Raw genomic sequence first — 12,555 nt, 5'->3', positions numbered from 1 at the left:
TATAGAATTTGTAAATAAAAATGTTTTAAAATAGAGAAAAATTTGAAATGCTTCAAAATATTAGAAAAAACGAGTTCTTGCTTTAGTCTAAAAATGAAAGAATTGTGAAGAAAAATATTATATAATTATAGACAAACGAGTTTTTGTTTTAGTCTAAAATGAAAAATTTGTAAAAATGATATTCAATGTTGTGCAACTGTATACGTGACATCAACAATTTGCCGGAAAATAATATGTAAATTACCTGTGGCAAAGTTCCGAATGGCAAAGAAGCAGATGATTCTTGTGCGCCGCAAGATTCGGCTGCTTCTGGTCGCAGTGAGGGCAATCTCGCTCCGTGTCCAACAGACCTTCCTCGCTCTTGCGCGCCTTCACGGTTTCCTTGTGACTAGAGGTTCTTCGATGCAGCACCGCTTCTTGGGCGGTAATGAAGTTCATCGAGCAGAAGGAGCAGAAGTACGGCGTCGGTCGCGCGTCCACCACGACCTCGCTCTTCTCCTTGTCCTTGGTGACGTGATTAGTCAGCTGGTGACGTTGAAGCGCGACCAGCGACCGGAGGACTTGGGGGCACAGATCGCACTTGATACGCTGCTGATACACGTCCGACGCGGTGTGGCTCGCGGTGTGACCGGTCTCCCTGGCGTGCAAACGCAGCTGGAAGTTGTATCGGAATTGCCGATCGCAACTGCCGCAGGATAACGTACGTTGACGACTAATTACTACCGGCACAGAGCCCTTCATCATCGATACCACGTCACGATGACTCGTACTCAGGAGGTGAGACTCCATTGTCGCGTTGTCTGCGCACCAGAAGTTGCACGGAGTGCATCGGCAACTACCGCCGATCTGCGAAGGAAGAGAGAGAGAAAAAGAAGCAAAGAAGAAAAATGACGAGGAGTCTTTCTGCGCGACCGCGAACGTCCGGGTGCATGAGTCAATTAAGTTCGATTTGTCCGTTTCTCATCTATTTAATGTTCGTCGAGTAATGACTCGTCGACAGGTGCAAGAATCGTACGCGTGATTATGCATAATACGGTGGTCATCGATGCGGATACAAAAACGCACGGATGCGCCCGATTCTAATCTTGACCCGAAATATCTTCAGTGTCCCCGCTTCGATTAATGAGCGGCCACTCACCTGTTTTACGGTCTTGGAATGAAGATCGGAACGCCAATGAAGCAGAAACGTCTCCTCGGTGTTGCAGTAAAAACGACAAGGAGCGCACTGGAAGGGGCTCTGTCGGACCACGTTCGCTATGTGCTCCAGAAGGAAACGGCGTACGCTTGGATTGCGAGGATTCACGAGGACACCTGACACACGGCAATGGTAATGGGAGAGCAAATGTTTACCCATTTGAGGCCTCCTCACGCGCGTGCGGCACATCTCGCAGAGGAGGATCTCCTTCTCTCTTCGACGCAGACCTTTCTTAACTTTCTTTTGTTCGGGCTCCTCTTTCGTTCTCTAATAACACAGCGTGACTTAACCGAACAGTTTGCATTATGAGATTTAAAGAAATTTCGTCCGGAGAGCTGCTATTGTTATTTACATTTGAAATATGTTCCCGTTTCAAGATGCAATTAAAGAATTTTTACATCGAAATATTTTTGAAATACAGTGTATATCATCATCATCATAAAAAAAATCGGACAAAATTTATTTAAATCTTTTTCTTAAATCCTTCTAAGTGTACGTATAAATGCAGATCTTTCTTTTCTAATTGTAATTTAACACGATTTAATTAAGAGATAAATATTCGGCGCGCAATGTACCTGAACTGGAAATTGTAAAATTCACGCAAAAATATATTATTATTAAGCACTAAGATTTACTTCAGACCGCATTTGGCGTTTCTAATTTTATTTGAACTTTCGCGGTCTCGATTAAATTTTCATATAAAGGCAAAATTAAGATATTTTTCCACTAGTTATAGAGATTTTTTTTAAATAAAATAAATATTAGTCAAATAAAATACAAATAATTAATAATAAAGTTTAAATAGTAATAGATAAATAATAAATTTTAAATAATGAAATAAAGATATAATTATTATTATTAATTCATAAAAATTACTGTAATTATTTTTATCTCTCTCTGGGAAAGGTACGTTTTTTAAATAAGCTAACAGAAGGTAAAAATATTGATTTTAATCATGCGTTAACAGGTTAAAAGGGCCATTACCATTGCAAGTGACGTCTTCTTACGAGTGGACACTCTTCTGGACACTCTCGCGTGCGAATTTATTCCACGCCGTAGATGGAGAGCTTCGCCGTCGAGCTCCCTAATGCTCCTCCTGGCGTGCAAATCAGAGAGCAGATGCCTGTTGTAGACCAATCGTGAGGCGAGCTTCCTGCCGCAAGGATTGCACCAATATCCCGACTCGATATCCGTTCGTGCACCCGGTACCCATTTCCCTCGTGTGTGTCCTGGCGGCGGCTGTCCGGATGTGTTCTTGCTTTCGTATTCCTCGACCTTCTGTAATGGTCGATGTCTCTTTGTCCAACAAATCGTCATCGCTCGCGCGAGGTCGCGTACGCCCGTCGAATCACATTGCATATCAAATTCATGCTGATACACAGAATGATTCTCAAAATGGATCGAATTTGTATTAAAAATTCGCGCATTGACTTGATTTAATTTGCGTAATTTTTTTTCTATTTTACTGTTTCATTTAGGGTAGTTTTCTGAGGCAACTGTTATTCAACATCTTTGCCCAATCAAATATCTCAAATAAAAAAAATATACTCGTTTTTAAAATACAAAATTACTCATGCTTCTGAAAGAAATCTTTTTTTTCGTCTTCTTACTTGTGACGTCTCTGTGGGTCGCCATTTGCCGCCAGTATACGTCGGCGGGGGATGTTCCTGATGATCGTCGTCGGGCTCCGCGTCCTCCTCATGCATATGCGGCGTGTCCTGCGGCAAATCGTCGAGTCCGGGCTTCCACTTTCCGCCGGTGTGATCCCGCGGCGGACCCTCCCGGTTTTCGCCGTCATCCGAATCCGAATAGGAATCTTCCCCCAATTCCTCCTCCAGCATGTCGTCCTCGGAGTCATCGTACTCGAAGTCGTATCTCGCCAGCTCCTTGTTCGCGCTATTCCCCAAAGAAAGGTCGGCGAGGATGGTGTCGTCCTCCAACCAACTCTGCTGATTCTCGTGCCTCTTACGATCGAGGGTGTTCTGCTTGAGGGACTGGATGCACAGATCGGGCGGTTCGTCGAGATCGCTGACAGCGGGTAACATGCTGTGAAGTTTATCCTTCGCGCCGGCCTCGTCACCGTCCACCTGACCCTTCTGGTCCTTCTTTCTCTTGTCATCTTTCTTGAATTTTCTGTTATCCAGTAAAGTGGGCGCTCGCCGAGCGTTACTCTGCAACTCCAACGAGCTGAAGAACGCGTCCGCGTTCAGAATCTCGGGATAGGACACCGTCGTCGGAGTCGACGGTGGCTCGTGGGCGATCTCGATTTTAACGTCGGACGGACGGCAACCTGATCGACGGTGCCGCACATAATTGTCGAGTCCGTGGATTGTTAAGTTACACTTGATGCAGAAATGGGTGTCGTCGTCTTCTTCATAGCTCTCCATTGATCGAGTTCAGATGAAACTGCATGAAAAAACAAAAACATTTTCTCGTGGCTTATTTTATTTTGGCAATAGCTATTGTTTCCTTACTTAAATTTTAATATTATTGCAAGCGATCTCGTGACACGGCAGCGCGAAACGTTGTTATTGTTGTGAATACGTCAATCACGACAAATTGTAAAGCGCGGAAACGCAATGTGTATAATAAATATTTTCCATTTATTTTTGGATTTCGAACGAACTTATTTCTTTCGTATTTCTTCTTCCTGAGGTAGGTATATAAAGAAAAGTATATGTATAACATATATTTCTTTATTAATATTGTCAAATCTATATTAATATAAATTATTATTTCTGTAACTTATTTTAAATATTTTGTAAGTTATTATTTTAAATTACACACAATTTTAGTATCTTGAAAATAATTTAAATGTTTCCACAAAATTAGAACTCTCAAATATGTAATAATGTATTTAAAGACGTTGTTTTATATACTTGTAATATTAATTTATATTAATATCTTTTATTATACTTTTTTAATATTTAAATTTCTGAATATTAACTATTATCTATTAATAAGAACTTGATTTAATTTGGGTTAGCGCATTAAAATCTAGAAATGCATATTTTTAAGAAGTACCTACTATCTAAGAAATTAATAAGCTATATATCTATTAATGACTGTTCCACAACATTGTTCAATATGTGGTTATGAAGAAATGCAACATATTGTAGATATTCGAATCTATTCTACATTTTGCTCATCAATAGTTGTCTTAAAATGTATCATATAATTTCAATATTAATTTCATTTATATCGTAAATCTCTATTTTTATATAATACTTTATATAATTTAAGAGTAGTAGGAACAATACAGAAGAAAAAGAATATATATAAAGTAGACGCTTTTCAATTATTATTACATCCCGTTTCCTAATTCGGCAGCGGGGAATTCATTTGCTCGCGGTTTCGAGCGCGTGCACCGTCGTAAAGTGAATTCGGGGACCGTTTAGCCGTCATACCCCGATCACGCGTCACGCAACAACCGCGTCATGGACAGCTCGCTGAGGACAATCGCGTTAGCGAACCGCAGTGGGCAAATTGAAGGTCCGATATTCGCGCAGCAGAAGGGAAACAAGTTGACGCTTCGTACGGGCCGGGGGCAGGAAGATCGGTCGATGCCGCCTGGCCGTTATTCGGACGACGACACTTCGCCTCCCAGTCCTGGCCGCCCCTCTGCATCCCCCGCTCTCTGGGTCCCCCTTTTCGCCGCGTCCCCCCCCCTTTCCCACCCGTGCACAGCCCGTGCACAGCGCGTCCTCCGCATCACCCCCGCCCTTGTTGCGCCCTTTCTGTTTCCCCTTTCCGAAGTCGCTGCAAACCGGCAGCGACCTCGTGGCTCCGTCTCTCGTCTTATTAAGCGGAGAAAACTAGCGAATGAAATTTCCATCCGGCTCCGAAACACGCTCGTCGGTGTCGTCTCCTCCTCCCTTCTCTCCCCCTCCCTCCTCCCTCCACCCGCTCTTCTCTCCTCTTTCTTTCTCTCTGTCGACTAATATCCTGGATCCCGGTTTCGTCGTCGTCCGTAGTTTACCTTTGACGTGACCGAAATTCGATTTGCGTATAGTCGAGAAGTTGCAAAAATGTTTCCGTTACGACGTAACCAACTTAGCGCCCGGGTTAACCGCCCTCGATCGGATGTCGGGTATCATGCGTGGCCGCATAACAGAAGGGATCCCGAACGGAGCGGATCCCTTCTGTGGATTATTCCCCCGTTGCCGATATACCTTTAAAGAGTAAACTTCGGATCGAATTCCACGGAGAGAATTTTTTGCAATTCGTTCTCCCGATATCAGACTCTGTAACGGAAACTGTTGAAGCAAGACAATGTATCGTAATCTTATTATTTGCATGGCAGCTGTAATATTCGATAATTTTCCCGCAGATATTCCAAGATATCTCTTGGCATTCTACATTATAGCTTTACAATACACCGTACGTAGCGTTTCGCAACTACATACCGAAAGAATGCATTTGCGAATTTATATATGACATTTTCTCATCAATAGACGTTTCCTATCTACATATAAAAAAAAACATCTCTCTTATGCGATTTGCCAATAAAAAAACTTTTTCAAAGCTTGAATTAATTTCTCAGAAAATTAGTTTTCTGCAGAGTAATCTTTGATTAAAATATTCTTTCGACGACAAAAATCGATTCCAATTTGTCAAAGGTAGCCTGTTGTTATGTCAGCAAAAATAATACGGCAGACATCTCGTGTATTTGCGGTAATTATGAAACTAATGGATCGAGCGATTCTGATACCTATAAGGCTATAAGGAAAACTAACTCGATAAATCAAAATAAACAGGCCTTAATAAGAGACGCGAATAGCACGACGGATTAGAGATCCCTCGAAACCCGCACGATTCCGCGCAAATCCGCCGTGTCACGTATGTAACACGTGTACGACATTAATAAGGAGGACGATTTTGCCACGAGTATCGCGGATAAACCGGCCGGCCGGGCAGATTCGCGCCGAGATTTATGAGTATTTGCCGAAAAAACAGGGACGGCCGTTAATTGGGCGATGCAGCCCGCGCGTGAACGTCGCCGAGGCACCGATACGTCAATGTAATATCCATGGTCGAGACAGCGGCACTTCCAGTTGCCGCTTGTTGTCGCCGTTGATCGAGGATCGTCGATGACTAATCCCTAATTACCGATCGCGGCGCGGAAAAAGGATGCGCACCTGCTGCCAATGAGATACGTGTAAACGCGAGATTGCCTTTCGAAACGATCACCTCACGTGATCTGATCGTGAAGAGAAAGACGGGGGGAGGGGAAAACGCGAGAAATAAATAATACTTGTTGATGGAATTTAATTGGCTGCAGCGTTAATCTATACCAATTTATCGTAATAGCAATTAAAAAAAAATTATCGCAGATTTTACTGTGCCGGAATAATGTGTTATATACACTACCTTTTTCGCAACTGCGTTATTTTAATCCACAAAGCTCTTATCTCCTAAAACTTTTATTTCTTTAAACAGATGAATATATCGAGGAGTGAAAATATCTATTATATAAATAATTTCGTACTTTTTGTTGACATCATAGACAAATATAGTTATCCTAGAGTTTTAATAGTATCAGACGGAAAGAACAGTTTTGCTAAAGTATTTAAAAGTTTTAGCTATGGATACAGATCTGAAAATAATTTTAGACTATCAAAAGAATTATGTAGAATGCTAATCTGGTTGCTAGAAAATCAAAACTTTTTGCAGCATTGCTCATTATGTCTGAGGTTTCTACCTGAGTCTGAGGCTTCATAATTATTTTGACGGTCCACAACAAAATTATCTTCCAATCCTTAAGGTAAATTTTTAGATACTTCGGCAAAATCGTGTCTGTTTCATGCATATATAAAATTAAGAAGTAAAATATTGTTGTATTCTAAAAAAAAAACTGAAACTTCATTTCATGGAATAACATATTACATATTTGATAGCTGTAACTAACAACGATTCGCTAAAGTAAAAAGGCCAGCGCGATCTCCGTGGGGAACGGCATCTACCGGCATCCGTGCCTTCGATCATCATCACTAATCTGACCAGAATGATCGAGGGTGCCGCACCCTCTTTCGCTCTTAATGCTCGCTATAATTAACAATAATCAGATCCCTCGGACACGAATGCGCCGGCCTCACACGACCCCGTCATCGAAATCGAGGTCCAAATAGAGCGAGCGGAAGACGACAACGACGACGACGACGACGACGACGACGAAGACAAAGACGACGGGAGCGAAGAATCCTTGCGGGACTCGTCGAACGAAATTAGACGATCCCGATCCGAAGCCGTAAGCGACCACCGGCTCCATTCCCGCAGACTCTCTTAACCTCCTTTTCATCGCTCTCCTCATCCCGGTTTCGAGAACGATGAGATCCACCGGAGTGATCGTACGAAATCGACCGAATCTCCCTAACGTAATTCTGCTCGACTTGTTTGTATCTGTAAGAGGAACGGCGGACGTTCGGGTTCTCTTTCTCCCTCTCTGCCTCCAATTACAATTTCCGGCGAGCCATTTATTGCCCCGTTTCGATCTTTCGCCGTTAGGACTGTGGAGTTCGATCGAAATAACACGCGAGGATAGATCCTTTTCAATTTCTGACTTCGTCGCATAACGCTCCTCTCCTCCAATTTACTTCCAATCATTGCGCATACCTCTGTCCGAAGAAATTCAATTTAAAGTTCTTTTACGTATAACAAATGATCAAAAATTGCAGTTCATATGTACACACAATTGTGCCAAATGTTTGACATAATTTTATATAAAGTGGCGGCTCAATACGATGTGTGCAAAAAATCTTTTTTTTTATTAATAATTTCTTCAAGACTCTTGGGCGTCCCAAGTAAATAAAAAAGATGTATCGATAACTACAAATGCTTGAATTTGTTTACAGCCGGCGCTGGGGAAAGAAGCGGTCTTGCGCGGACACAAAGGCCCGCGTTATCGGACGTACGGATAGTGTCCGAGAGCTGGTTACGCCGCAAGTACCATTCAATGTTTCGTACGTTCGCTAAGAAGTGGCGAGTACACCCTTTCGACTTTGGTCGTCCGAGGCATACCAACTAGGTGACCCTTCCGTAGGGTCAACGGAGGGAACCCGGAAACCGTAGCAAGGTGAGCTCGCCGCATGCGAGCGTCCGGCGGACAGGCGGGAGGGAGGGGGAGGAGGGGGAAGAGGAAGGGGTCTGCTTGCCCGAGAAGGGAGATGGACCGGAGGTAGACGCAGGGGGATGCAAGGTCCGGGGAATATTGAGCCGCTCCGTTAATGTTTATAACGACGTTAGACGTTGGTGTCCCCGACGCGCGTGTGTAGGTGCCACGGGATAGGTAGAGAGGTGGCTTCGGCCACCCTTCGCCGTATAGCCGCTGTCTCTTTTTCTCTTCGGGCCCACCGCTCTTGCTCTCCGCTGCCGTATCTCTCTTACTCCCTCGGTCTCCCTCTCTCTTTCTCTCTCTCTTTCTCTTTCTCCTCCTCGGTGGCGGCGGCGGCAGTGGCAGCGCCGGCAGCAGGACAGGAACTGACATAAGCGCGCGAGTGTGTATGTAGAGCACGTACTCGGGGGCTCTCCAGTTCGACGGAGTAGGTGGAGGGTGTGGGTGGTCGTGGGGACCCCTGCGTCGGGGGTGGTGGAGGGGGGAGGGGGACGGGGGACGAATGGTGGGTGAGTGGGTGGCTGAAGGTGGCGGAGGACGAAGAGAAGAGAGGGTGAGCTGCATTCTAGCAATGGGATGAGGGAGCCTCTGTCTAATCGATGCCGCGGCGGTGCGCGCTCGCCCCGCTGGCTATTACGCACCTTAATGTCCTTTTCCCTCGACCCCCTCCCCCCTCCTCCTCGACCGCCCGCCGCCCCCCCCGTCCGGCCAGCCACCCACTCGGCGGCCCTCGCGTCGTCCTCCTCCACCTTCGACGCCGCGCCGCGCGCCACCCGCGCCGCTGTGCCACCGTTGCCGCCGTCGGCGCTCCTTCTCGCTCCCGCACCCTTATTCCGCAGCTTCTCACGGCGGCCACCGTCCTTCTCTCGCGCCCGCCGCTTTCCTTTCGTTCTCTCCGGCACCGAGAGAGAGGCGGCCATGACACGTGTCAATCTACCGCAGACACCCGATCGATACCGACGGACCTCGGCTTCTCTTTCACTCTCTCTCTCTCTCTCTCTCTCTCTCTCTCTCTCTCTCTCTCTCCCTCTTTCTCTTTCTCGATGCTCCTCCGCCTCTTCCTTCGCCGTACTGCCGACAACTGCCACCCTCCCATCACCCTCCTCAACCAACCTCCCCCTCCCCCTTTATCACTTCCCCGGTAGCCGCCGCGCACCCTGCAACGAACCTTCTACGAATGCTGGCGCTGTATGCTAGGCTAGCACTCAACTCAACGTCTGACCTGCTGTCTCCATCGGGATCCTCTCTATCGAGACCGAAGGAGCTTCGAATTCAGTCCAAATGTTTTCGAGTTTGACCAATCGGGACGAGATCTCTTGGTCGTCTAGATCTATATGTCGCTCGGGATCTAAATGGGACGATGTGTTTTGTAGCTCGGGAATGAAAAGAGGTCTTCTCTTACGCGGAGGCATTTGCCCCTTTAAGGATATCATTTAAAGACGTTCGATTCGAGGAACGTTCGGCAGCGGCAAGGAATGCCGACTTCCGCTGACAGATTTAATGTGGTTACCCAAAGGACACCAGATTCTAAGTTAAAAGGATGTTAGGCGGTCAGTAACTTTGCGGAACAAACTTCTTGCGTGGCCAGAACTTTCTCGTAAAGTGCACGATTATTCATAACGGCTGAAAGAAAAGAGCCGAAAGAAGTGTTTCGAGATGCGTGCGTTTCTATTGAGAGAAAAAAATAAATAAATTTCCACAAAAATAGTATAAAGCGTATTTTATTTCATAGACTCGATTAAATGACGATCAAAAATTTCAAAATAAGATTAACACTTTAGGAAGATATATAAATTGGTTATAAACAATATACTTCGGTAAACTGTGACTTTTTTTGCGCCGTATAAAAAGAAATAAAATTTCATGTATACGACTTTTCTGATTATTTATTTGTTAAACAAAATATTAATAATTTTTCTTTACTTATTTGTTAAACGAAACAACATCGTAGCACATTACATATAGGCTGTATATTTCCAATATTCTTTTTATATAATCTATGTAAATTTTATCTATATATATAATTGACTTCTCTCCGTTTCCAAAAAGTGGAATATGTTTATAAAAAAATATATTAAATTATAATTATTTCCATAGTTATATAAGTAAAATATCTTCCGGCAGTTATCACTATTATTTCAAGCAATAACACTGTCAAATTTCATAGATGCGCGTGAGTTAATAGTTACAGATTTAATGGATACTCTAGTGGCTGCAATCAATGTCACAAAGTAATAGTGACTAGATTCTCCATCCGCAACCCCCGTGAAAAAAATGGAGGGCGCGATCTGAACCACCCTCGCTATTCAGAAACGACCTCTCGATCGAGTCATAAAACTTTTATTTCCGCCTAACGAACGCGTAACGCTTATTTATAATGGCACAGAGAGAAAAAGACTATTAACTGTTTCAACTATTCGAGAGAAAGAGAGAAAAATCGATCTATGTCTAACTTAAAAAAAAAAACATTGCTATTTATGCAGGCATACGATAAATATAATATCATTATTGCAAGGTATGCATTTATAAATGCGAGAAAATTATTTTAACAGACGGAGGAGAGTTTATTTAAATCCCAAGCATTAAATAGATAAGATTAAGCTTTATACGTGAAGCATATTGTAAGAAGTTGTTAGAACTAAAGAAAGAAAAATTAATAAAATTAAGCAGCAATTAAATGTACCTCAGTGTTATATCTTTCACTGTGTAAATTAATTCCTACATCTCACTTAAATTGCCACTTCGGTATCATAATTAAGCGGTGTGAAATTAATTTTTCTTTGATATCGAAGTGCTCCCTTGCACAAGTAGCAGGATTAATTGCGTTAAGAGAATGTCGACGTGCATGAACGAATTACGGTGCGATAACGTTCCTTACAAAAGTGGAGAGATAAATTAACGTCTTCCATCCACACCAACAGTCCGCTTGCGTTTCTGGTACTTTACACTCGCCAAGTTCACAATATTATCGCTCGCACCGCTATGAAAAATTGTACCATGTCGCGTGTACGAGCCCGGATAGAGTCCGCGTTGCAACCGTAACTTTTTAACGCGGGCAAAAATATGCCGGCGCTCCGACCGAAGCGTAATGAAACATAAGAATAAAATATGCGAAATGATAAGTAATTATAAGAATTTACAACTTCCACGGCCGATGCTCTTGATACTCTTTGCATTTCAAATTCATCACAAATTACAGACAAATATTGCTAGGAAATTGTTTATAGACATCTTAAGAAATTGAACGGAATTGCATTCTTTGATCGAAGAGGATAAAGAAATGTTAGAAAAAGCCTTAGTTATTAATTAAAATTTATGTTTCTCAAAGATAGTATCCGTCTTATTCTTAGAAATTCTGTGAAGATAAGGCGTATTATCTTTGATTAAGCGGCAGTAATTAATTTCACTTCCCACAAAACATCGGAATAATATTATACTTTAATAAGCAAATCGTGATTATAAAGCGTGTTAGTATCTACTATTAATTGTTTCTTTCCAAAAGTAATTATGTCTGACACTTGCTAACCATATATATTCATCTCTATATATGTAGTTATTTCTAACTATTTAGTATTCAATATTTATGAAGGCCAATAGATTGAAATATCTATCTTTTTTCGTAAGTCGAGACAATGAGTGTCTTGAATTAAACTTTATAGATTCCCCTTCTCTCTTGAATTTGATAGGTGTCAACATCCATCGGAATTAATTTCTAATTGCATTTCTAACGTACATAACTAAATATAATGAATTCATGGATTCTCGGACGCTTCATACAGTTATCGTCAAAAGTCACACGATAAACGAGCTCTATCAGCGATCTAAAAAAAAAAAGGTGAACCGTAACGAACGGAGGACCGTGGGGGGTTCATCTGCGACTTCTCCACGTCGAAACATCGCGGCAATTATTTTCAAACAGGCCGCCTCCGGTCGGTCAATCTTCTCATCCGGTACCCGAAGGTATTCTAATCGCCGACTCGATCGCTCGCTCGGGCTATTTTTGAGACTACGCGAAGGTTACTTTGTTGGAAATGCGACCTCCCATCCCGTCCCATCTCGCTCCCGTTGCCCCCCCTTTCCGTTCGAACTCGACGAACCTTTCTATTCTATCTCGCCCTTCTCGCTTACCGACTTTCCTTTCGACGCTCGAGAAACGAGTGCGGGATAATTCATGGAGGTCTCCGGGAAAAGGAGGAATTCGGTGGAATAGAGAAGAAGACGAAGAAAGAGAGAGAGAGAGAGAGAGAGA

General features: G+C 43.2%; 1 protein-coding gene across 3 annotated transcripts in view; it reads right to left on the bottom strand.

The window, feature by feature from the left end:
• The window catches only part of LOC105453418 (zinc finger protein 845-like), a 56,459-nt gene that overhangs the window by 37,832 nt on the left and 6,072 nt on the right, over positions 1 to 12,555 (bottom strand). For all 3 annotated transcript variants that reach the window (XM_011695365.1, XM_011695366.1, XM_011695364.1), the window contains exons 2-5: positions 2,806 to 3,601; positions 2,180 to 2,473; positions 1,139 to 1,462; positions 245 to 846 (exon numbers count right to left, since the gene is read on the bottom strand). In XM_011695365.1, the coding sequence (XP_011693667.1) occupies positions 245 to 846; positions 1,139 to 1,462; positions 2,180 to 2,473; positions 2,806 to 3,582 (1,997 nt within the window). In that variant the 5' untranslated portion in view covers positions 3,583 to 3,601. The remainder of the gene's footprint in view (positions 1 to 244; positions 847 to 1,138; positions 1,463 to 2,179; positions 2,474 to 2,805; positions 3,602 to 12,555) is intronic.

This window comes from Wasmannia auropunctata, unplaced genomic scaffold (genome assembly GCF_000956235.1).
Source record: "Wasmannia auropunctata unplaced genomic scaffold, wasmannia.A_1.0 LD336000.1, whole genome shotgun sequence".
In the NCBI taxonomy this organism is placed as follows: domain Eukaryota; kingdom Metazoa; phylum Arthropoda; class Insecta; order Hymenoptera; family Formicidae; genus Wasmannia; species Wasmannia auropunctata.
The sequence above is the reverse complement of the archived record's forward strand: the minus strand, read 5'-3'. Positions and strand labels throughout refer to the sequence as shown.